At 37.7% G+C, this 26,714-nt stretch overlaps 1 protein-coding gene across 4 annotated transcripts in view; it reads left to right on the top strand.

Moving 5' to 3' along the window:
- The window catches only part of ESR1 (estrogen receptor 1), a 155,721-nt gene extending 131,603 nt beyond the window's left edge, over positions 1-24,118 (top strand). For all 4 annotated transcript variants that reach the window (XM_015821910.1, XM_029285216.1, XM_015821902.1 and 1 more), the window contains 4 exons: positions 6,984-7,122; positions 16,850-16,983; positions 22,699-22,882; positions 23,884-24,118. In XM_015821910.1, the coding sequence (XP_015677396.1) occupies positions 6,984-7,122; positions 16,850-16,983; positions 22,699-22,882; positions 23,884-24,118 (692 nt within the window). The remainder of the gene's footprint in view (positions 1-6,983; positions 7,123-16,849; positions 16,984-22,698; positions 22,883-23,883) is intronic.
- The last annotated feature ends 2,596 nt before the right edge of the window (positions 24,119-26,714 follow it).

Genomic DNA, 26,714 nt, shown 5'->3' with positions numbered 1-26,714 from the left:
CGTCGGGTCAGAGGCCGCAAAGGCACGACTCGGTCCAATGCTGCGGCGGCAGTTGTCTCCCAGGCCGCCGCCTGATTTTCCGCCGAGTCGTGGATTAGATCCTCCGGATATGGCCCAAGCTCCATCAGGAACCTCTCCGGGTCCATCAGTCGCCTGGGACGGAACCATCTAGGTGGTTCCGTCTCCCTGCGGCGAGGGAAGTTGAATGGATCTGGTGAACTTCAATAGACAGAAAACAGCTTGTTTTGTTTCAGTCCTGTTCTCACAGAATTTAGGTGGGGTGAAAAATTTGCTGCAGACACCAAAAATTGAGCACCAAGAACTTTTTCTTCTTTAGGTTGGTTCGATGCTTCCAAATTTCCCCAGCAGCTCTGGAGAATGTTCTTGAAGCCAAAGTGGCACCACATAAATCTCTTTGCAACTTGATACTGGTTCCAACTCATGTTGTCAACTTTCGGCTACTGTCACTCAAAGAAAATGATAGTGATGGAAGAAGATCTTGGGTTAGAGAGAGAAGCTACCTTTGCAAATAATTATTCTTCCTCTCTGATGCAATGTTATGTAAGAATGACCTTGAGAGACGAGTGGAAGAGATGCTACCTAGGAAATAGACAACAGAATAGGGAGTCTCAGGGGCTTAACAGTCAGAGGAAGAAACTTAGGAAGGGCCCACGCTTTACTGATGTGTTTGTTTGTTTATTGAATGTATTCACTGGCCATCTCATTGTCGTACAACTCTGGTCAGCTTACAATCTAATTGATTGGGTGATTAAAATAATGGCAGGAGGTTTGTACCTTCAGGCTTGCAGAATTCTGTTAATGTAGCCTTACAATAAAGTAAAATTACTCATCTAATCAACTAATCCTGGGTCTGCTTTACCCAGGAGGGCTGACAATACAGGTAGTCTTTGACTTACAACAGTTTGTTTAGTGACTGTTCAAAATTACAGCGATACTGAAAAAAGTGACTTATGACTGTTTTTCACACTTACGACTGCTGCAGCATCCCCCTGGTCACATGATCAAAATTCAGACACTTGGCAACTGACTCATGTTTATGACGGTTGCAGTGTCCTAGAGTCATGTGATCACCTTTGACAAGTAAAGTCAATGGGGAAGCCAGATTTACTTAACAACCATGTCACTAACTTAACAACTGCAGTGATTCACTTAACAACTGTGGCAAGAAAAGTCATAAAATGTGGTGAAATGTGACTTAACAAGTGTCTCACTTAGTAACAGAAATTTTGGGATCCATTGTGGTCATAAGTTGAGGACTACGTGTAATGGAGTTTGATATTGCCTCACCTATCTGCACCCAAGGGGGGGGAGAACCTTTCTTTGGGGAATGCAATAGCAAATTATAACAAACAAAATCTTACACGTAGGAAAGATATTGCTGTCATCTACTCTAACGTTTGAGAGATTAAAAGCACAGATTCATAGTCATGCCTCATTTGCAAGTCAGTAATCAAATTGGAAAAGTCATCCCACATGTGCTATTAATTTATTGTCCCCACTGTGACAGTCTTTCATAAGACCCTAAAGACCTGGTTTTGCCAATGGGCCTGGGGATTGAGCCCATCAAGGGGCTTGTTTGATTAAGTGTTGTCCCTAAGGCAATGGGGATAATTACTTTTTATTGTTTTATATTAGGTTTTTATCTTTGTAACCTGCCTGGATTCACTGAGACTGAGTTGAGCAGGGGTCTTCAAACTTGGCCCTTTTATGACTTGTGGACTTCAACTCCCAGAATTCCTCAGCCAGCGTGTTTTAAAAAACTTTATGCCAGTATAAATTACAGATTTTTTTAAAAAAACTTTATGCCTACAAGACAAATCTAACTGTTCTAACTGATATAGTAAAGGCAGCATAGTTTTTCAGCTTTGGAGCAAACTTGCAGCAAGTTGAAGTATTGCTATAGAAATCTGTGATAATATCCTGCACATGTTATTTAGAAGTCTTAGTGAGATCGACAGGATCTTTTTCATAGTTAATAAGGTTGAAAGACTTAATCATGTTTATGGAAAGATAGTAAGTAGAACCAGAGTGGGATGGAGCCCATCAAGGGGCTTGTTTAATTAAGTGTTGTCCCTAAGGCAATGGGGATAATTACTTTTTATTGTTTTATATTAGGTTTTTATCTTTGTAACCTGCCTGGATTCACTGAGACTGAGTTGAGCAGGGGTCTTCAAACTTGGCCCTTTCATGACTTGTGGACTTCAACTCCCAGAATTCCTCAGCCAGTGTGCCTGGATGAGGAATTCTGGGAGTTGAAGTCCACAAGTCATAAAAGGGCCAAGTTTGAAGACCCCTGGAGTTGGGTAACCATATACATTTTCTTAAATAAATAAACATTACCTTCATTTCTTTCCATTTTCTTTTTTTTTTGCTTTAATTAAAACATCTTTATAACAACTTCATGTGTATTGATTGTACATAATGATTTCCTATATAAATCTAATCTTTTCCAAACTTTTGTTTTTTTTTCTTTTTCATTGTAACCCTTTTAATGTTTTCATTTTTAAATATGACTATTTCTCTTTTATTCTACTTTTCTTTAACCAAATAAATTATGATCATCTGTATCTTGTGGATTATAAAAGCTGATCATAAATAATATTTGTATATTGTAGATTATAAAATCTTCTTATCAAATCTTCTAATATCATACAAATTTGAAGATCTGGATAAAGAGCCTAACGATTAAATAGATGTACTTAAACCAAGACATGGGAGAACTCAGTCCTCTGTTAAAATTTCCTTCTACAATGACTTAATTAAAGAAACCAGACTCTTGATTTAAAAAGCAATTTGCTTGAAGCATGATCAGGGCAAAGGAAGCTAATCAAAGTTAACATTCCTTCTGCAAATATAATATATATTTCAATAGAATAATCAACCATTTATTATACTGCAATAAATTAGAACCCCACGTACATATCTCTGTTCTTTTAAGACTTAGCACAAGAATAATCTATACCACACAGAAATATAGGGGATTGTTTTCAAATATTGCTCATGTGGCATAATTAAACCTACCAAATCTTTTTAAGTATCTTTCATGAATGCTGCTAATTTGATAATTGATATTCAGTTTTATGCCACTGAATATATTTATTATGTTACAAAACCATCGGAAAATAATGTCACTGATGTTAATCTGAATTCAAAATTCGATAAATACATGCTAATTGTTTTATTGTGGCTCATTGATTGAAGAGTTTGTTGTTGAACATTGCCGTACAACAGGGGTCTTCAAATTTGGCTCTTTTATGACTTGTGGACCCCTGCCGTACAATATGTGAGGATTCATTTAATCTCTGTGTGGAATTTCAATAATTTTTTGAAATTCATACAATTCACCTGCTTTTTTCAGAAACTGGGCATTTCTTTGAATGGCATTTGTCTATTATTTATAGCTCTTTCTTGGTCATTTTCCCCTTACCATTCATAAGACCTTTGATCATGTATGCTTACATACTATTTTATTTACAACCACTCAGAAAATCTACACCAGGGGTCTTCAAACCTGGTCCTTTTATGACTTGTGGACTTCAACTCTCAGAATTCCTCAACCAGTGTGCTGGCTGAGGAATTCTGGGAGTTGAAGTCCACAAGTCATAAAAGGGCCAAGTCTGAGGACCCCTGATCTACACTGTGTGGTTTTCTGCCACTCCACCACACCTGCATTAATTTGGGACAAGTACATGGATCATCTATCATTGGGTTGAGATATAGTAAGATCTTTCATTTTGGTTTGGAGGAAGCTGAATAGAGTTTTGTTCATTTATGACTTAAACTGGCTTAGATGTGATCCAGCATTGGTTCATATCTTTTGAAAGCTAAGGATGCCCGAAGAGATGTTCAAAAATATACCCAATCCCATAATAGAGTTGCTAGGAGTATTAGAATAAAGCCTCACATTAAATACATTGCGAGTACATTGCAATTTCATTTAAATATATTTCAAAGGATTAAAAAATGAACAGGCACATACTCCTCTGATGCCTCGAATATTTTAACGAGCCCTGAAAACCCATCTATTTCGTGCGGCCGGCCTGGCATAGTCTTAATTAGGTTTTAGTATAGGTTTTTATATGGGGTATTTTAGAGCAGGCCTTTATTTATTTAATCTGATTTTAGAATAGATATTTTTTGTGATTTTTATTGTGATTTTTATTATCGCCTGTTTACCGCCCTGAGTCCCGTAAGGGAGATAGGGCGGTATACAAATCTAAATAAACAAAACATAAACATAAACTAGTAACTTTTGTTTTATCACAAACTGATAATCTGTAGGTTTTGAATAATTAGATATTAATCTCAAGTCACTGTTATTTCTCATATTTTTAATGTTAGTACTCTCTAGATATTGTACTAGATAAACTGCATTTCAAAGAACAGAAAAAGGAATACCTGTATTTATATCTACATATATCAGAATGGATAGATTATTTGAAACAGTATTTCAACAGTTTAAGCTCCAATAAAGGAAAGAACAGTTTCTATCCTCAAGCAGAATGCTTTGTTCCCAGCTCCAGGAAGAAGACATATAGTTCTCAGATCTAATCAGAGCATCCTGTTCTTAGTTAATCTCATCTAAGCAATCAGTTGTAGAACTTAGAGCTTTAGCAATCAATTGTGCAACTAACTGCTCTGAGCAATCAATTGCAAGTGTCCTCTTAAACTTCTAATTAGCATAATGTTCAGGTTTAAACTATAGCAGAAATCTATGCTAGACTTAAATATAGGAGGCACTGTTGACTACATTCTTACATTCCAGCTTACCCTTAGTTTTATTTTTATTCTCAAATAATGTAAGGATGGGCTATTTAGCGTCTCACATAAATTATTAGATGAATTATTTTTCTTTTCACACAAACTTGTTTGTTCAGTACTTATACAGGTAGTCCTTGTTGAGTGATCACAACTGGGACCAGCAACTTGGTCATTAAGCAAAGGGCTCACTAAGAGAAACTGTGACTGCTTATGATCTCACTTCAGCTTTCCTTTGTTTTAAAGACCTGCACGGTCCTAACTGCAAATGGTCATTAAACAAGGCAGTTGCTAAACAAGGACTACCTGTACAACAGTTCTACCTCCTTGGAGAATTAGCTTTTGTGGGAAAATATAGCAGTGCTCAAAATAATCCAATTTCTGTTCAGGACAGAGAGTAAATGTATCTGAATTCTAACTAGATATCCCACACTGTTTTGATTATTTCTAATTCAAGCACGTGTGGATAGGACCTACCATGAATATGGAATATATCCTTAATTTTGTTAAACTCAGTACTTGGAGACCACTCAGTTATTGTAGAGATGGAGGGAGCCTACTAATGGAAAGCAAAGCATTCCATGTGGATGAAATGTTGGTTGACCGAGGCCAAAAGAATTGAGAATTTGAGAAGAGAATGAATGAATGAATCTGGAAAAAACTGTCTGAACAAAGTACCTTAAAAAAGAAAAGGGGTAACGATAGACATAGATGATATAGATGTGTGATTTTTAGATTTATGTTAAGGAGCTACTTTTATACTGCCTTCAGTGATAATCTGAGATTTTAATGCAGCAGGAAAATCAGAAAATGTTATGCAATAGGGGAATATGTCCATCATATAATTCCTAAGTTTCCTCTTAGTGCAATCTTAAAATGGACTAACCCCAAAATCAAAAATAACTTACGTTTTTAAAAAAATCTATAAACACAATTCATATCTTCTTCTATTTTGAACTCCAGCGTGTATTCTGTTGATTCTCAAGAAGCTAACCAGAAAAGTTGGTCTTTCAGTGAGATTCTCTGTACTTCTAGACAGACATTTGTGTTTTCTTCATAACAGTGTCAGGAAATGGGCAGAGAGAAAGAATTACTTTAAAAAAAAACAAAACCCCATATTTTTCCTAGCTGAAAAATAAGTTCTGATTGCCTAATAATAAAAGTCGTAAATTTATAAAGCCCGTAGTGTACATGAATGTGTGCACATGCATACAAATGTAATTCCATGCAGGGCACTTGCTATTCTTGGGTGTTTGCATATAATACATGCTTGATTTCAAATACATGGTTTAAGACATTAGAATGGTAAGTAATTGCAAAACATAATATTTCTCAAATGTAGAAGGACAATTATTACACATTTCATTTAGGATTCCATTGTAAAAAAAACAGGAAATTGCCTTATAGTGTTTACATCACAACCTTGGAAAGTGTGGAGAGAAGAGCAAAAAAGATGATAAAGGGTCTGGAGATGAAATCGAATCATGAATGGTTGAGAGAGTTAGGCTTGTCTAGCCCAGGGGTAGGCAACCTCAGCTCTTTTATGCTGACTCAGGAATTCTGGGAGTTGAAGTCCATGAGTCATAAAAGAGCCGAGATTGCCTATCCCTGGTCTAGCCTATCAAAGAGAAGGATTAGGGGCAGCATGATAACTGTTTTCCAGTATTTGAGGGGCTGTCACACACAAGAGGGGATTAACTTATTCACCAAAGCACAAGAGGACAAGAAGTAATGGATAGAAACTTGTTAAAGAGAGATCCAGCCTAGAAGTAAGGAGAAATTTTCTGACCATGAGAACAATTAATCAATAGAATAGCTTGCTTCATGGAGTTGTAGATGCTCTATTACTAGAGGTTTTCAAAAATAGACTGGATATTTATTTGACCAGGATTGTATAAGGTCTCCTGCCTTGAACAGGGTGTTGGATTGGAAAACCTCCAAAGTCTCTCCCAGCTTATATGATTCTATGATAACATGTATTATTTTTTTCCTATACTATTTTAAAGCACAGAAAAGCAACAATTTGTCAAATTGCCAATCTTGTCTTCATGTACTGTATATTTATCAGTCTAGAGCAGACCAAAAAGATTAATTGATTCATGAACCTGCTGTAACTGAATGAGTCAACCAAAACTTTAGAGTTTTCCTAATTCTCATAAATTGTTTTTTTTACTGAATAAATCCTGCCTTTCCATTTCTTTTAGGCTTTGTGGACTTAACACTCCATGATCAAGTCCATCTACTAGAATGTGCCTGGTTAGAGATATTGATGATTGGCCTGGTGTGGAGATCTGTGGAGCACCCAGGAAAGCTGCTCTTTGCCCCCAACTTATTGTTGGACAGGTTAGTCTATAATTTGGTAATGTTACTATTGCTGTTGTAAATGCAATATACAACAGCAATAGTAACAGCCTATGCAATATAATTGCAGTCATTTTTACTTTCTATCTATTGTGCCACTGATGAGATCCTATAGCCAAAAGGAGAGAAGGGTTACTGCAATAAAAAACACTTGCTAAAACATGTAATCCATGCATTTACATGACAAAGATTTGAGTTAGCTTTACTGTGTATGCTAACATAGCTATCATTTTTATATAATTGGGACATTTGTGGCCCAGTTCATTTTGATCCATCGTGGACTTCAAGCTGGCACGTAGAGGAAGGATCAAGCTGGCATTGGCAGATCCCATACCTGTTTAGCTTCAGCAAGATGGCAGCCTCTTGTGTTTTCCAACCAATTCACTATCATAGTGACCAGGTGATAAACTGCTGTATATATCTGTTTATCTTCTGGTGTGTATATGTGTGTCTCTCTGTGAGTGTGTGTTATATACACACCCATACACACATATTTTGACATCATTCCCTCAGCAGTGCTAGAGAGGAGAAATTAAAAAAAAACTTCTATCCAAACCTATTGTACCCCTACGGGGATTTGAAGGTTAAAATAAGTATGTGTTACTAGTTTACCAATATGCTATTGTATAGCCATGTAGAAAATATGTTGTATCATATCACTGTAAGTAGACTTCCCAGGTCATCCCAGATGTTTCCACAGCTCTGGCAAGAGCTCCAGCGTAACATATAACATAGCAATATTATGTGGGGTTGCATGTAAGATCAGAAATATGTTGGCTCCCTTAAAAAAAAACATTTTCCCTCTCAAGATTGGACTTTCCCCCTACAAGCCTCTTAAACTCCTTTGTAATAACTTTTTTTTTTGTTTCGAACAGTGAATCGCTTCTTACGTTTATACTTTTGTTTTGTGGCAGGGTTTTTAAATTCACTTTTTTATGAGCTGATATTTTCTTGTTTTATGCATCACCTAGTATATTTTATGTAGGGTAATTATATAATGGGTCTAGTTTTATTTTGAGTCTATGCATTTTATCTTTATTTTTATATGGTATAAAGCAATTTGATAGCCAAGGACTTCAATATGATACATAAAACATACTAATAATAAACATATTGTGATTCAAAACTATAAAAATTCTAATTAAAATAATCAAGAAATGTAGTTCCCAAGTCTTGAAAACTAATATTGTTTAAAATGTTGTTTACAAGAAGAATCCACTGCAGAGTTCAAGAGCAGCTAAGTTCAAACCTCAGGGGGAAAAAAAATCCTCTTGGTAAGAGGTGTGCAATTCTGAGCAAAGATAGGATTTTTGACTTGGAAGTGCCAGCAACAATACATTATGTGTTGCCTATTTTAAAGCCATTCTCTGTTTGTCTTTCCTGCATTCAAAAGCTTAGCAGCAAGAAAAAATATCTCCCATGTTTTTTCTCTTTTGACAATGTCTTTTTTTTTTTTCATTACTCCAAATTATCTAAATTATGAGTTAGCAGCCATTATTCTATTCTGTGGGGTTTTTTTTCTTGAAAAGTTCCAACTCAGAAATTATTATAAAAATTACTGCCTAATAGTCTTAATTTTCTCACCAAGCGTGTTATGTAAAACATAACATGATGGATTTATGTAAAAATATAAATGGTTTTATGTGGATGTCTAAAAGGAAAGTGCAAAAGGCCATTTGTCTGTCTGTCAGCTGTCTTTTTTATGAAAATAGGGAGTTTGTTCTTGAACTTCACTTGGCAATATTTGACATGTTGAAAACACCGCCTGCTCTATCCCAGCAGGCTTGGTGAAAGAAATTCTTCGCTTCAGAACAATCATTCGCAAGGGTATTTATATTAGAAAAGTTACAGCATAAACTGTTTATTGCTCCGAGACTTTGAAAGTCTTTCTTCTGTGAGACCTGCTGAGCCTTTATTTCATGTATGTACCTATGTATGTATGTGTAATCCTCGACTTACAACAATTCGCTTAGTGATCATTCAAAGTTACAACAGCACTAAAAAAAAGTGACTTATGATTGTTTTTCACACTTAAGACCATTACAGCATCCCCATGGCTATGTGATCAAAATTCAGACACCTGGCAACTGACTCGTATTTATGATGGTTGCAGTGTCCTGGGGTCATGTGATTACCTTTTGTGACCTTCTAACAAGCAAAGTCAGTGGGGAAGCCAGATTCACTTAACAATTGCGTTACTAATTTAACAACTGCAGTCATTCACTTAACAACTGTGGCAAGAAAGTTTGTTAAATGGGGCAAAATTCATTTAATAAATATCTCACTTAGTAACAGAAATTTTGGGCCCAATGTAGTTGTAAGTTGAGGATTACTTTTGTATGCATGTATTCATTTGTTTAAAATATATATAGGTTACCCATCTTACCTCAAGGTAACTCTTTTGAATGTGCCTTCCCCTGTCCCTGTCTTTATCTTTAAGAAAACTAGGAACAATCAAGTCTGAGACATTTTCTCAAACTACATTTCTGTTTTGGACTCAAATTTCTTTTATCTGACCATTATCTTGATTTTGCGACTCTTCCTCCTGTTCCTCAAGGCTATTCCTTCTGCTTATTATAGCTGCCATGATGTATATGGGTAAGAAGCCACTTCCTATTAAGGGCAAGACAGCAACCATATTATGTAGATTCAAAGGAATGTAATTTTGAGTGAAAGAGCCTCTACAATCAGCTCTTCCTCAGAATTACCCCTTGATAAGATAGTCATTCCCATGACATATCAAGATTATTCAAAGGTCTTTGATGGAATGGAATTTTATGGAATTTTATCTGATAACTTCAAAAGTATGCTGTGGCTTGTGAAAACTTATGCCATAATAAATTTGCTAGTCTGTAACCAGATTGGCACTATGGATTTAATTTTAGTGGAAACTAAATTTGTGGAGAATGGAATGATTAAAAAGAGCTTTTCATTTGGAATATCTAGGTCAATGTCTGAAGCGTATTTCTGGAGCAGCAAATCTAACTGAAATCAGAGCAACTTACTTTTGTGCAAATAGAGCTATGATTGCATTGTTACTTAGCTAACAATATTTCATCCTTCTGGCTTTTGGATCACTACCTGATAATGGACTGAAATATATTTCTGAAATAATATTGTCTACTAGTGAAATAGTAGTTATAGGAAAGACAGTAAGGCAGGAGAGAGAACCAGAAATATTTATTTTTTGAAGAAAAATTAAACTTTGTCTAACTTTCCATTGAGATGTTTTTTCTCTGTGTGTATTGGCACCGAAAACAAGATATAAAGTTTTTCTTTTTTAAAAAATGAAGACTAGGTTTATATTGGGACTGCAGTTCTTAAGCACACTAAACAAGAAATAAGCAATATTGATTACAGGGATGCTTATTTTTGAGTAAACATGATTGGGATATTACTGTATGGTCAGAGTTATATCGTATTGGCTGTTTAATATGAAGAAAATATTGATTTTAAAAAACCCATAGCTATTAATTTTCCATTTGCCCAAATTCTGACCAGTAATACCAATTCTTCAGGAATCAATGTGTAAGAAATCCACTTCTTATCTTGACTATGTTCCAAGTTGCCATTTCAGATTTTGAAGCTATGTTTTTGGGGACTATTTATAAAACATCACACATTAAAAGGAAAACAGAGTGATATTGATGAGAACAACATGAGAAACACTTGCCAAAAGGCAGTATTTTTTAATGTTGTGGATATGTTATGATGGACCATCCATCTCTTGTCATTAAAAGCCACATGCCTGTTTCATTTGTGAAGGAAATATTTTTGTCAGCAATAACCAGGCTTAGCTTTTAAATATGGAATAGCAATTTACAATCTCTATGGAAAGAAAAAGTGGACAGTTTTGATTAATGCTTCAATTCTACAGTTTTTTTAAATTCTCAGATAAAATAAATTATCAATCCAACCTGCCACTTCTCTCTCAACATTTTTTGTTTTCTTTCATGCTTTGTTTGGAATAGTTGAAACTATTCCCTACCTTGCACGATACCTGTAATTTGTGCCAAAATTGCTATTATGTTTAGCTGAAAACTGCTACCTTGATTTAAAATGGGGAGATTGCAGTGATTCATCCAATTAACATATATTATCCTTTCCCACTCTGGTGCCTTCTTTATGTGTGGGGATTACTGTTCCTAGAATTCCCAGTCAATCAGAATATTGGCCAGGATAGTTGGGAAATCTGGAAATTGTAGTCTCTGCACATATGGAATGTACAAATTTGGAGACAACTAGCATGTCTGTTCAACATGATGTTGTGAAAATATTTACAGCAATACCATGTTAAGTCATGAAGAAAGCTGAAGGTTTCATAATGCTGTGTAGTTCATCAGTAATAATCTCCTACCTACCATTTTTTATCTAGTCAGGTGCAATGGTTTGTTCCTGTGTAATGATCCTGCACTCTTAGAAAAGCACTACAATACTATGTAATTCTTATCCTACACACATTTATTAAGAGCCTTTGACTCATGGAGTTGGATGTGACCTTAGAAGTCAATTAGTCCCAATTGGTCAGTGCAAGATCCACCACAGAACATCTCTGACAGATGATGATCCAGCTTCTGTTTGAAATCCTCCAGGGAAGGAGAACTTACCACCTCAAGTGGCAGTCTGGTCTGCCAGGTGACTCATACAATCTGGATGGCTTTTTTTTTCATATTGGACCTGAACCAACCTTGTTGTAGTTTAAGCCACTGTACCTGGGGCAATAAAGATGTTCCCTCTTCTACATGACAATCCTTCAACTCCTCTCATATCATCCACTAGCTAACTCTTCTGTCAGTTAAACATATAAAAAATATTTTCCCCATTCCTGATAGGGCTATATAACAAGGCCTTTATTATATTCATAGGCCTCCTCTGAATTGGATGCAGCACAGCAAGTGGGATTTGATTAGGAAAGAGTAGGGTGGAACAATTCCTTCCCTGAGTCCCTGACCCTGTGCTCTTGGTAATATTATTCAAGATGGCATTTGTCTTCTTAGCAGCTGCATCATAGACTGACTCATATTGAGCTTGCTAACCAAAACACCCAGATCTCTTTCACATGCACTATTGCAAAGCCTGATTTTTTTCCTCTAACCTTTTGCTTAGGGTTTTAATTTTTCATATCTAGAAGGCAGAATTTTATAGGTATATTTTTAAATGCCAGTGATCAAGACAGCCTGGATGCTTTTGAATCTTCTTTTCTTCTTCTAAGGTATTAGCCACTTCTCCTAGCTGGGTGTCATCTGCAAATGTGATAAAAGTCCCAGGAATTCCCTTACCTAAACTATTGATAACATATTTATCTCTGTTATTTCTGAGCTTTTTAGCTTTGTAAGATGTCTGACTGGAACAATAAACTGCTGATTGCATAGTCTAATCACATTCTACTTATTTTTTTGCTCAAACATTTAGATTTTTATGAAGACTGATCCATTTTTAAATCTACATGTTTTCATAAACATACTAATTTGTCATAGTCAAATCGAAAGACTTTGGACTTTCTGGAGAAGAATGGAAAGAGAATGCACTTATAGCTTCCAACAATTCCGCTAGATTTAGGCAGAAGCTTAGAGAATTAGAAAAATAGAAAAGTGATTTTATAACTGCTCTGTTACTATATTTATCTAAGGCAGGGCTTTTCAACCAGTGGTATGGGTACATTGGCACCTGGCAGGTGGTACGCGACCATCCTAGAAAAGTGATAGCGGGGGAGGGGAATGAGCTGAACCGGTGGCAGCACCGCACAAGCCTGAGTGAGAGACGGATGGAGCTGCAGGTCTGTCAGGGCTCAGCGGAAGCGCCAGGATCAGCGCCAGGCTCCAGCTAGAGCAGTGGTTCTCAACCTTTTTAATGCCGTGACCCCAACCAGTCGTAAGTCGAGGACTAAACTGGTCGTAAGTCGAGGACTAAACCGGTTGTAAGTCGAGGACTACCCAACTGGTCGTAAGTTGAGGACTTTCCCTGCCCGGGAGCGCCACGCATGCGTGGTTCTGCCCCCTGCGCCGGCCAAGGCGTAGCTGGCAAGCGGCAGAGACGGAGCAGGCCGACCACCAGCTGGCCCAGCCCAAGGGAGGTAAGGCACCCGCTGGAAAAGGGGAAAAAAATGGCGGGCAAAAAAAATGGCGGACAAAAAAAATGGCAGACAGCCTTGCTTGGCGACCCCCATGAAATGGTCGATCAACCCCAAATGGGGTCCCGACCCACAGGTTGAGAACCACTGAGCTAGAGCTTGACGCTGATCCTGGTGCTTCTGCTGAGCCCTGAAGAAGCACCAATCAGCTGGAATGTTGCAGCATCTCCAGGGTCTTGTGATTTACATTCAGATGCTTGGCAACTGATTCATATTTATGATGGTCACAGTGTCCCAGGGTCATGTGAAGTGACCAAAACCTGCTGCAACCACCCAGCAGACGGTGGGAATAAAAACCAAACACCCCCACCCCACCTCCACTGCCAATCCTCAACAGAAATGCTCACAACAATGAAAACCTCGGGCAGGAGAAAGAGTGCCGCCGGGTGGGCAGGCAGGCAGGTGTCTTGCTCGGCTGTGGCTTGGGGGGCACTTTTTTCAGTGCCATTGTAACTTCGAACAGTCACTAAGCGAACTGTTGTAAGTCGAGGACTACCTGTACTTTATCACTTTTTTCCTTTTCTTTTTTTTTTGGTCATCAAGTTTTTGACACTTTGCTAGGCGACTGGTGGTACTCGGATGTTGCCATATCCTAAAAGTGGCACAATGGGTGAAAAGGTTGAAAAGCCCTGATCTAAGGCATTAAGAACCTGCCATGTTGGAGACGTGGATAAACTGATCTGCTATTTACACAGTATTTGAGGACACCAAAATTTCGTATTATTTCACATCACTTTTCTTGGTGCTGTAAATCTATCCCTTTATGGTGCCTGTGTAAAAAGAGACTAATTGAAGTCTTTCAAGACTATATCCAGCTATGCATTACATACATATCCACAGGCCAAGTGAGGCATCTACAGGGCTGCATGCAACTCTAGCATCCATTTGCAATCTCCTACCACTCTAAAACCACGCTACTGACATTTGGTGGTAGAATGGACACCTTTGAGAGGTGCAGATTCAGGCTGTTCTGAGGAAATTTGGCTGGTTTAAAGTGGGGATAGGAGATGTTTGCCTCCAAGAGGCCTCCTACTTTAAAATATCACCCCCGCCCCCAATTCCAACTCTAAAATAGAAACCTAAAAGAACACAGTCTTGGTAATTGAATTTCTTAATGAAAAGAAGAGAATGAATATGCTCTCCCATTTACCAATAGCTTGTTAGGAAAATGGAAAGAGAGGGAAAGAAGAGAGGTTTTATTTGAACCATTTAATCTGAGATGAGCTGTTTATATGAACTGCCAAAGAAATAAAACTAGACCATACCAGTTCTTGGGGAAAGAAATCCACTGTCTCCCTTTCGGTCCATTGGATCACTTTCTACAACATCTCATGCTTCCCCTCCCTGCTCCCTGTTTAGTTTTTGAGATAATATTTGCCATTGCCATAGTGGCAGGAAGATGGAAATAGCTGCTGTCACTATTGGATTTAGAACTTGGCATTTTATTTGCTGAAAAAGAACCCTTTTTGCAGAAAGAAGTCTGCAAGTTTACTGTTTTTTTCTCCCAGGCTTTCTATTGCTTTTGCAAATAATTATCACTGCTTAAACGTCTTTATTTAAATTGTATTTGCCACTCTTGTGGCAAAAGGTTTGAAGTAAGGCAAATACCTTTAAAAGGAGAACCTCATTATCATGATGGGTGGGCAGCATCTCACTGAACCCATTCCAAAGAGTTTCCACATAGGCCAAAAAGCTATGTGCTTGTCCACAATATATTTGAAAGCCCAGTGAAGTCAACCTTTTTCTTTTGCAGAGTTTGAAATCTTGAATTTGGTAGTAGTCTGGCTTCCCATTTGATGAGAACTCTTGTCACTTAGCTCCTGAACCGAAGGCATCAATTACTCTCTTCCTTTTGGGACCAGAGTCACTGGGGAGGGGAAAAAACAAACAAAAACCAACTGGAACAGTAACTCTCCTTTTGCAACTGGCTGATCCTCTTCTGAAAAGTAGAGGAAATAGAATGAATTATTGTCAACATCACACCTGAAATTGATACATCTAGGCTTGCCTGCATTTAGGAAGAGCTGCAAGAATCTGAAAGCAGTGAACGCCACCTAAATTAACCTAATCTCCGATTCAACAGCAACAAACAGCTAAGAGTGGCAGTATAATAAAAAAAATCATCTGGTTGCAAAATTGCTGAGATGCATCTTTTTACCATCCTTTCAGGGGATAGGCAAGGAAGAGCACTGATTAAATGCTTGCAGGGTTCCCCCCCCCCCATTCTGTCAACCAACTAAAGGAATGATGTTGTTCCTTGTTCTCAGGCACCCAAGTTGGCAAAAGTGAATCTATTCTGGGATCAGATTCACATTGCTTTTGGGAGACTGGGGAGTGAAAACCCTAACCCAATTCCCTGGTTACTGGATCATATACTGTAGACACAGCACAATCTCTGTTCTTTGGATCATATTTTGCAGGATTTCTTGACCACTTACCAGAATAAGCTCTAGTTGAAAGACTCCATAGAAATGATGCCACTCCCTGAGCAGCAGAAACACCTTCCAAAGGGATTGATTTACTTTAAGGATTGTTTTCAGTCTTTAAAAAAAATGTACTTTTCTCAAGAACATTAAGATATTGGCTGACTACATACTTGAATATTTGCTCAGAAGTCTAAGCAGCAGTCGTAAATAATTGCTGTTAATCATCCCCTTTTTTTGGGAAAGAAACTATTTGTAAAACTTCTCTAGCCACACACATAAAATATGTCAATTTACTTTTGTATAAGAAAATGTATTCAGCCACTTGGATGAAATGTCTGCCTCTGAATGTATGATGTGATTTACCACCTCACAGTAGGTATTGTGTTAAGACTTCACCAAACAGGCCTCCTTAGAAATTTTTGAACCAAGATTTGGAAGCAATGCAAAAGAGAAAAGCTAAGTAATATAGCACATGTGGCTGAAGCTCTTTCTAAGCAATCTTCTATAGCAATCCATAAGAACATATTTTTAAAAAAATGCATTTTTGAGAATTAAAAATCACATGGCTTTATCTCAGCTACATGATCAGGATTAATGTTGAAAGCCTTTGCAATGACTGCAAATTTCCAGCCTGGTCTTGTAGACAGGATAGTTGGACGAAAAAGTGTCCGAAGGTTTCTATACCAGTTAAACAGTGGGCTGTTTATGTATAGAATAAGAAGAATGCGTAATAAGTCAAACATTAAATGGGTATTATTTGCATAGATGTTAGCTGTAGTTATTCAGTGTTTGGAATTTTGAAATGAAAATGGAATTTTCTCAAATACATGTATTTGGTTTACAGTATTGGAGGCAAGAGAATTTTAAAATGGGTGATTCCATTTATGAATTGCATGCTTATGTACACCATTCTGTTGTGTTCCGTAATCTAGTATTTACCTTATCCAACATACGTATCCAAAGTCAAATGTCAGCATGGGGATGGTTATGAATGAACTGGAGGTAGGGGCGACTGACGAATTCTGGGAGATGAAGTCCACCAGTCTTAAAGTGGCCAAGTTTGGAGGAAAAATGGCACATGAATATGTCAGCTCTCTTTGTTGAACACTCACACACACACACATACCACTTAGATTCTTCTTTGTTCTTGCAGGAATCAAGGAAAGTGCGTTGAAGGCATGGTAGAAATATTTGACATGCTGCTGGCTACTTCTTCTCGCTTTCGAATGATGAACGTCCAGGGGGAAGAATTTGTATGTCTTAAATCTATCATCCTACTCAATTCTGGTAAGTGAGACATGTGTCTTTAAAGTTACCACTTAGCCTAATGGATGACTTATTCCAGGAGAAGGATAGAAGAATATAATAATTTTTTTCTTGGAGATCTCAGTGGCTTCAGATATCACCAACCATTGTGTCCTTCCTGGCATTATTAGGTGGGACTATATTATATAGGCCATTCTTATTTGGAAGATTGATTCCAGAAGATGGTTCTGGGGAGGTTAGTCCTTTGATCCCTGGCATTCTGCTGTGGACCTGTCAAGCTTCTGTTCTATGTCTCTGACTTTTTATTGTTGATATGATATATAGGTAGTCCTCGACTTACCACCACAACTGAGCACAAAATTTCTGTTGCTAAGCGAGATAGTTGTTAAGTGAATTTTGTCCCATTTTATGACCTTTCTTGCCACCGTTCTTAAGTGAATCACTGCAGTTGTTAAGTTAGTAACAAAGTTGTTAAGTGAATCTGGCTTCCCCATTGACTTTGCTTGTCGGGAGGTCACAAAAGGCGATCACGTGACCCTGGGACACTGCAACCGTCATAAGTATGAGCCAGTTGCCAAGCATCCAAATTTTGATCATATTGATCATGGGGATGCTGCAATGATCATAAGTGTGAAAATGGCCATAGGTCACTTTTTTCAGTGCCACTGTAACTTCAGTCACTAAATGAATGGTTGTAAGTCAAGGACTACCTGTATATGCCTGAGGAGATTATCTGAGGTATGAAAGAGCATAGGGATTTCTAAAATGTTGGCCTTATTTGTGGTTTGCCTTTGACATAGTATTATGGACAGTAGCTACTGTAGTTCAGGTGTTCAAGAAGGAAAGTTTTATATTCTCTCCTCTTCCTCGCTGCCATCCATGCTCCATGAAAAACACTCCATGTACATCTCTGGGCTGTTCTGAACAAAATAGGAAATTCCATAGAGACAATTGCAGGAAGAAAAGAAGACAAGATTTTTCTTCTGTGTAGTTCTTTGATCGTTGTTAGTACAGTGACTTGTCTTTAGAGCTAAGACAATGTTTTGGAAAACAATCTTATCCTAGAGCAGGGGTGTCAAACTCGTGGGGCGGATGCATCATGCCGAAACCACGCCCACCCCATTGCCGGCAATGGAAAAAAGTCACGATACGTCACGACACGTCACATGACATTGTGAGTTTGACACCCCTGTCCTAGAGTAACAATACTCGAAATACATTCTGTATAGCAGGGGTCCCCAACCCCTGGTCTGTGGACCGGCACCAGATCGTGGCATGCGAGAAACCGGGCTGCACAAATAAGCAAAGCCCCATCTGTGGATGCAAGCAGCACACGAAACCATGTTCCCTCCGGTCTGTGGAAAAACATCTATCCACAGAATCAGTCCCTGATGCCTAAAAGGTTGGGGACCAGTGCTATATAGTGCATTCTTGAGGTGGCACGGTGGCTAGCAATTAAGATGCTGGGCTTGTCAGCTGAAAAGCCAGCAGCTCAGGTTCGAGAACTGAGTGCCATACAATGGGGTGAACTCCTGTCCCAGCCCCAGCTCCTACTAACCTAGAAGTTTGAAAGCATGCACATGCGAGTAGATAAATAGATACCACTTTGATGGGAAGGTAACAGCATTCTGTGATGTCATGCTGGCCACATGATCACCCCCTATATTTGGCAACTACTAGGAGAATAAAATCTACAGGGACTCCCATAGTGCCTTCTTATCTCCAAATCCTTCTTATTAGGGTAGTAACTGGCCCTTGTTATTTACAACTAACAATTTGTTGTTAGGTGCTTATGGGGTAGCATGTTATTCATTTTTGTTGAGTGTCATTTTATTCTCATTAGCCTACTCTCTGTGGATTGAATCTGCTGTAGTCAAAGCAACCAACAACACAAGTTATTGTGGCATCAGCATTCTGAACAGATTATGCAGAAAGCGCTTCTGTTTGCAGAAAGCAAAACAAAACCAAACCATTATTAATATATACAAAATAGGATAGCAACACTAGTTTTAAATAAAGATGCAAGATACAGCACTGTGAATCATATTTTATTTTAGAAACTGCTCGAAGAGGAAGATTTGTTAGAAGACAAGACAGCATTCACAGCAGTTGTTGTGATTCAGTAAATCAAGAGCAAGAGGCAGAAAATGAACTTTGAATGGGTATTTCTGACTAAGGCAATCAAAAGCAACATTGTACCACTACAGTTAAATTACCTTAGAACCAGGCTACATATTATATTATTAATGTAGACTCATAAAGAAAAGGCAGGATTAAATCCAACATACAATTATCATATATAATGCATAATATATTCTACTTTCTACTGAGGAACAATCCCAAAGTGAACACACGTTATTTCCAGTTAAAATAGATTACAGTTAAAAGCAATTTACAATTTATAAAAAAATATAGTAAAACCTGCTAATATAATTTAGTTAGAATCATAAATTACTGTATCTTAAATGTCCATAATGCAACCCCCCACAGTCCCAAGTGAAATAACTCTACAGATCTATACAATTAATGTCTTCTGAAGTTCAATACAATTCACCACCTATGTATTTTGACTTGCCGGTCCTGTCCAACTAAAAATTGGGGGAAGTGAGAGAGATCTGGCACACGTGCTGATGGGGTACATGTTAAAATGGGTTAAATGTGGTGGACCCCAAACTGTATATGGCAAATTTTTACACATATCCTCTGCAAATCAAGACATCACAGATGGAATTTCTCCAGATATTAAGACAACAGCTTGCTTCTTGATATAAGGGCATAATCAAGATGTCATTTCGGTAACAAATATGATCTCGATTACTGTGCATAAATATTGCCCATTTTATTACATAAAGTTCTTTTTCATAAAAATAATAAAAATAAAAATAAAAAGTCACATTAAATTTATTTGCAGGCCATCTCATTTTAAAGCGACTGTGCAACATAACATTGTACTCTTCTGAGTGCCATAGCTTATAGCCATATCATGCAAGTGTCTCAGCCCAAAATAATTTGATTTTCTTTAGAAGCCTTACAGCTATTGTATTTTGCACTAGAGTTAGATCTCCAGTAGGATGCTATTTGCAGTTGATTATCATGTGTCCGCATAAGTAACTTTCTTTAGAATGGAGCTTTTGAAACCAGGAAATAAGGTCAGAAAATTAAAGTGAAGACCCAATGTTATGTATATTTCAAATTGTTTGCTTTAGAGAAGAAGAGAAATAAAAAAGGAACATGCATATACTCAGCACTTAGGCCGATGGCACTAAGAATTTGACTTCTAGTCTGCTCCCTCCTATATTGTGAAAGAGACTGACTGACAACTTTTATAGGAATTCTCTGGAGTTAATGTGTTTCAGCTTGCAGTCCAAGCACCCAGCTGCAAATTCTGAGATATACAGCCAGAATACTGATGATCTGATAAAGGGATGTGTAGCCTGTGACAATGTAACTTTCTTATTTTGAGAGTGATCAATGTTTATGTTAGGTTCTCTCCTTTCTTTCTCTTCCTTTTTTTTTTTTTTTTGCTGTGACAAAAAATGACATCTCTGAGAGAAGGCTTTGTTATCATAATGGCCATCATGACGCAGCAAACACATAATTAACTTAATCATGATTTATTCGCTTTGTTGAGCTATAGGCTGATCATTTGTAGTTCAATATGTCAGACTGATAAACCTGTAAGTCACATAAAGATGTTATTTCATATGGAGCTCTTTTTTAAAAAAAAAAGTTCCAGTGCCATCTTTGAATTGTAAGCTTCCCAGCGTCATTTGCTGAGGATGAGCAGCTATAGAAATCAAGCAAACAAATAAATACATCTTACCACAAAATGTTTTGATTGGCGCTACACTTCTATGCTTGCTAATAGTCATACAATTATTTTCTTCTATTGTATATGTATATGTCAGAATCAGAACCTCAATTCAAATTATATTATTTTTGTATAATATTTGTGAGTGTTAAAGCAGTTTTTCAAGTTTGTTGTGTTATGTTTTCATTTATTTAGCTCACTTAGAGTTTGAGAAGACTTTCTCTAAGCTGGTGCCCTTCAGATATGTTTGTATTCAGACTTCCAGAACTTCAGAAGCTGTAGTTCCATCTAATAATAGAATAGAATAGAATAGAATAGAATAGAATAGAATAGAATAGAATAGAATAGAATAGAATAGAGCTGGAAGGCACCTTGGAGGTCTTCTAGTCCAGCCCCCTGCTCGAGCAGAAGAACCTATACCATTTCAGACAAGTGACTGTTTAGTCTCTTCTTAAAAACCTCCAGTGATGGAGTGCCCACGATTTCTGAAGGCAAGCTGTTCCACTGGTTAATTGTCCTCACTGTTAGGAAGTTTCTCCTTAATTCCAGGTTGCTTCTCTCTTTGGTCAGTTTCCAACCATTGTTTCTTGTCTTGCCCTCTGGTACTTTGGAGAATAAGTTGATCCGCTCTTCTCAATATCTTTTTTGTGATATGGTGACCAAAATTAGCTGCAGTATTCCAGGTGTGGTCTTACTAGGGTTTTATAAAGAGGTACTAATATTTCATGTGATCTTGATTCCATGCCTCTTTTTATACAACCAAGGATTGTATTAGCTTTTTGTCTGCTGCTGCACACTGCTGGCTCATAGTCAAGTGATCGTCCACTAGGACACCAAAGTCCCTCTCACAGTTGCTGTTTTTGAGCCACGTTTCGCCTAATCGGTATTTAAACCTTTGATTTTTTTTCCTGCCTAAATGTAAAGCTTTGGTTTTCTCCACATTAAAACTCTTTTTGTTGGCTAGGGCCCATTGTTCAAGTTTGTCAAGACCTTTTTGGATCCTAAGCTTGTCTTCTGGGGTGTTGGCTATTCCTGCCAGTTTAGTGTCATCTGCAAATTTGATGAGTTCTCCTTCTATTCCTCATCTAAGTCGTTAATGAAGAGTACTGGGCCTAAGATGGAGCTTATCTCATCTGGAAGGCACCAGGTGGGGAAGGTTGCCTTGAACATTTGTTCCTTTCTTCCTATTGAGAAGGTTGAGTCATTGACTTTTGTTGGCCTTACTCTCAGAAATTTGTATAAAAAAATTAAACTTCTTTCTGTAGTACATCCCTCATCTCACCTCCTGAAGTTGAGCACAGTGTGCTGGTCAGCTATGCTAATATGTCTTCTATGTTTTTTTAAAAACTTTCTAATCGATAAATTGCACTCCAGTAATTAGTGCTTTTTTTCTATAAAAAAAAAAAGGTGCCGGAACTCACACATGTCATACAACCCACCTTGCCTACCCTACAAGGTACCATCCAAAAAAGGTGCCGGAACTCCGTTCTGAGCGTTCTATGAGAAAAAAAGCCCTGCCAGTAATAATCAGCTTACCAGGTTACTCATATCCTTTCTGACTGCCAACTATATGCTTCAGCCATAGAAAAGCATTTAAAGTTGCTAATTGACACAATAGCCCATTGGGACCTCATCAAAAAGCTTATCTTACTTGCCCCAAGTACATAGGCAGTAAGAAAGACTGCCACATTTATAGCTAAAGCCATTCAACTGAGAGTTATCTATTTAGATCAGATTATGATCAGCTTACTAAAGGATGATCTTACCTGATTATTTAACAGAATATTTTTATATCACAACACACCCTATTGTTTTATCATTTTATATGATACGTTAATTAGACTAATCAATAAAACTGCTATAAAATACTGATAATGCTAGGCATCCTCTCCTGTCCTCTCCTCTCCTCTCCTCTCCTCCCACAGGGATCTACACATTTCTTTCTAGCTCCTTAAAATCTCTGGAGGAAAAAGAACATATCCATCGTGTTCTGGATAAGATTACTGACACTTTGATGCATTTAATGGCCAAATCCGGCCTTTCCCAGCAGCAGCAACACAGGCGCCTGGCTCAGCTCCTCCTCATCCTGTCTCACATCAGGCACATGAGGTGAGTAGTAGTTACCCAGCGGGCTTTAACACATGGCAGCTTAGTGCTATCTTCTGTGTAAAAGAGACTCCTTCCTGAAATGTGCTATCATGGTTAAACTTGAGGGGATGATAAAAGTCATAGAAAAATTGAAAATCCAAGGTAAAGTTTGCCAATATCTAAAATCCCTTGAGAACAGCTAGAATTTAAACTTCAGCATTCATTTGTGCTGCACATGGCAAAGGGAGGTGTATCAGATGATGTCCTCAAGATGTATTTGGGCTTGACCTCAATTACTTTGGAATATAATCATAAATGTGCTAATTTTATTATGAAAGCCAAATGTATCTCATGTTAGACTTCTGTGATTCCATTCTTTTGCTTGTTGCATGTTTTCAATTTTTCATTCATTCCAGTGGAGATCCATCCATTATACAGTGCCCAAGTATTTTCAAATGCACTGTAAAGATCAAATGGGATTAGAAAATTCAGTGTTTGTTTTAAAAAGTGCTATAGTACCATTGTTCCTAAAATGGGGTACTAACCTGGGGGTTGCTGATTACTGCTCTGGCCTGATGCCTTCTCTATGGAGTACTATCTCACTCCGCCGAAATTTGTACAGTTCCCACCCCAATGAATTCCAAAAGTCTTTGAATTCCTGGTATTCTCCCAAGTCTTGGGTAGGGTGTGGGTTGAGCGACTGTTGCATGTTTTCTTTTGTATTTTTTTTCCTGGATGTGCATGATTCTTTTTCTTTCTTTAAACTCTTAAGCCACCCAGAGTAATCTGGAATTGTGTCGGCTCTAAATTTAATTAATTAAATGAATAAATTCTCCACAGTCACCTTGCTATTTTCCAGTATAGTCAGAATCTAGGTTTTATTGCCCCCTTAGGTCATTAATCAATATATTTGAACATGCTTTGCATCATTCACCCTAACCCTAACCCCAAGCAATAGTAGAGCTAAAGTTGAACTCTCTTGGGATAATTGTAATTAATTTTATTTTTATGTGAACCTCTAGCAATAAAGGGATGGAGCACCTCTATAACATGAAGTGCAAGAATGTGGTCCCACTTTACGATTTATTGCTGGAAATGCTGGATGCTCACCGTCTGCATGCTCCTGCAGCTAGGAGCACACCCCACAATGAAGGGGAACTTTCAGACCAGCTGGTCGTGGCACCTGCTTCAATGCATTCCTTACCACCTTGCTATGTGAACAAACAGGAAGATGAACCTGTGCAAGAAGCAATCTGAATTCAGATTACAAACAGCCTACAGGATTCTGAGCATCCCATCAGAAAACGCCGGGCTTAGATGAACTGGTACCATGTCTAAGCACTCCAATACTCAGCAGTCACCAGTGATTCCCAAAACATTGATGGTCAACTTCATTAATGGCAGAACATTTATAATTTTGGATATGATATGTGGTTTAATTAAAAAAAATATGTTTGTGTTAGCAAAACACAAGCCTGAGGATTCCTGTACTTCGTTTGCTGGTATCATATAGAGAAGTTGGATGATCTTTCATTTTTAGATCAATTGGGCAAAAATCGCAGCTGAGTTGAGTAGGTGATGTTTACATGTAACGTTATTGGCTGTTTGGTGGCTACAAGAAGAATATACCACATAAATACAATATACAAAGCAATGGTGGTTAAGGACAAAGATTCTGTTAGACTCCCATTTTCAATTTTTTTAAGAGAAAAGAGAAGGGAAAATATGAATTTAAGGTTTCCCTGTTGGGATTCAATGATATACACAATGTACAAATAGATTAATCTACCCTTTCAAACTTCATAGACTGTTCCAGTTTATTTCAGCAAGAAAAGCCCCTCAATTAACTTGTTAAAATAACTGTGAGATGCTAAACTCTTTTGGTATTCCCAAGGGGGCTGACTCAGCCCTACAGAGTTTACCATAGTAAAGATAAGCAGGTGAACTGAAAATTCATATTAGCATTTTTTTTAAACTGGCATAATTTCGATGCATTGTTGGCCTGCTAAATTTACAATGAAGGTCCAAACGTAACAGATTTCTCCCCATATCTCTCTGAGGGAGAACTTCTGTGCTGACCATTAGAGTAGCTAATAGACTGTAGCCCAATTAAAATATGAAATTATATCAATTAATTGTGAATCACCTAAGGACCCTTGGCTGAAAATATAATTGATCAGTTGTACATATTATACCATCTACTTCATACCTTAACTGACAGTTCACATATTAATTGTGAAAACCCGACTGATCATGTGAAAAATTAAGTCCGTGTTGCCAACCCCCAGGAATGGGATGGTCTGCCCCTTCTACTCGCTTGAGGTAAATTTGTGGGAAAGCTGCACCTGCACATATTTAGGTGGTACCTGAAATTGACTTTTTAGAAAATTCCAGCTCTATTTAATACAATCAGTGCTCCACAGCAGGAAAATCATCTGTTTCCTTGAGCAAGGCCCTGGATGCATGTAATACTCTCTAATATCTGCCAAAGCAACAGAGCTTCATGTTGAGTCACAACTAGTGGCAAGAGAGCAATGAAGAAAGGACAAGAAAGTTTTGCACTGAAGCTGTCCTTTGGGTCCTGCACATATTGACTCCTTCCAAAGCGAGACACACACATCCAGGACTAGGCAGATCAAAATCTACAGATGATCAGCAGCAACCACTTTTGTTAAAATCTATTCCCTTTCCAACTATATGCCTAAATGTTGTGACTCTCCTTTTGTTTTTACAGTGTTCTCGCCAACACTTCTAGCCCAAGCTTCGTTGCTAGTGGCCTTGCTTTTTATTAATACCACAAAGTACCTATTTTTAAAAACATAAAAAGAACAAAAATCAATGGTCCTGCTTTGACGTTTCCCCAAAGCCACTGGGGATACGAAGTGCCTTGGCAAAAATGGATACAGTTGTATGCTCAAATGCCCACACTGTATATATGCTGTGTATACAGTATATTACATTGTTAATATTACATTGTAATATATTGCATGATATATTAACAACAAAAAGAGTTCTTGTAGGACCATAATTAAAGAAAACAAATTTTAGTCATTTGTACCCAGGTGTTTATTGAAAATCTAGATATTTTTAACTGGGAGTTAGCCCCATAGAATGCAGTTGTACATCCTTCTGAATAGACAAGCATAGGATCGGGCTACAATAATATAATTCAGTATTTCTATTTTTATAAGGGAAAACACTTTTGCTATTTTTCTACTGATTCCTTAAGGGTAGAGAAGTTTCATTGTATTTGTTGCTTTGGCTGGTTTTTTTTTTTCATTCACTTCTGCTGGATTGGAACTTCCATCTTAGATATACAAAGAGTGCTTGGAAGCTTTCCTCCCCATCCAAGTGAATGGTGAACATTTCAAGTACAGGACCTTAATAGGCCCATTGTCCATTGCCAATTGGGTAGAATTCTGAGTAGATACCGATACTCAGTTTCTGTCTATCCTCACACAGTGCAAAAGATTAAAGTTGGTCTCAGTCTATTTAAGTAATGTACACTACATCCATTTTCCTAACAGAAACCATGATTTTGCCTTGAGAAATTAGCAGGCAAAAGGGATACAAGTAAGGAAGCCAGAGATGGCAAGGGATGGGAATAGGCTCTTAGCATGGGAAGGTGTGATGTTTTTAGCTTTAATGCCAGCATACCTGGGACAGGTCCGGCTTGGGAATTGAAATCGCTTTTTGTTAAATGTGTGAAACTTAAGAAAAATATCTAGTTGTCATTATTGTTAGTTTGCTGGAAGCATTGTATTATCCTTATTGCTATTGTTTGTTGAAAGCACCTTACTGAATGCAGTGTGTGTTTTTCTGTGCATATAATACACACATGCAAAGCTCACCT

Source organism: Protobothrops mucrosquamatus, unplaced genomic scaffold, assembly GCF_001527695.2.
Source record: "Protobothrops mucrosquamatus isolate PMUCROS unplaced genomic scaffold, P.Mucros_1.0 scaffold_168, whole genome shotgun sequence".
NCBI classification, from domain to species: Eukaryota; Metazoa; Chordata; class Lepidosauria; order Squamata; family Viperidae; genus Protobothrops; species Protobothrops mucrosquamatus.
This window is presented reverse-complemented; position numbering and strand designations above follow the sequence as displayed.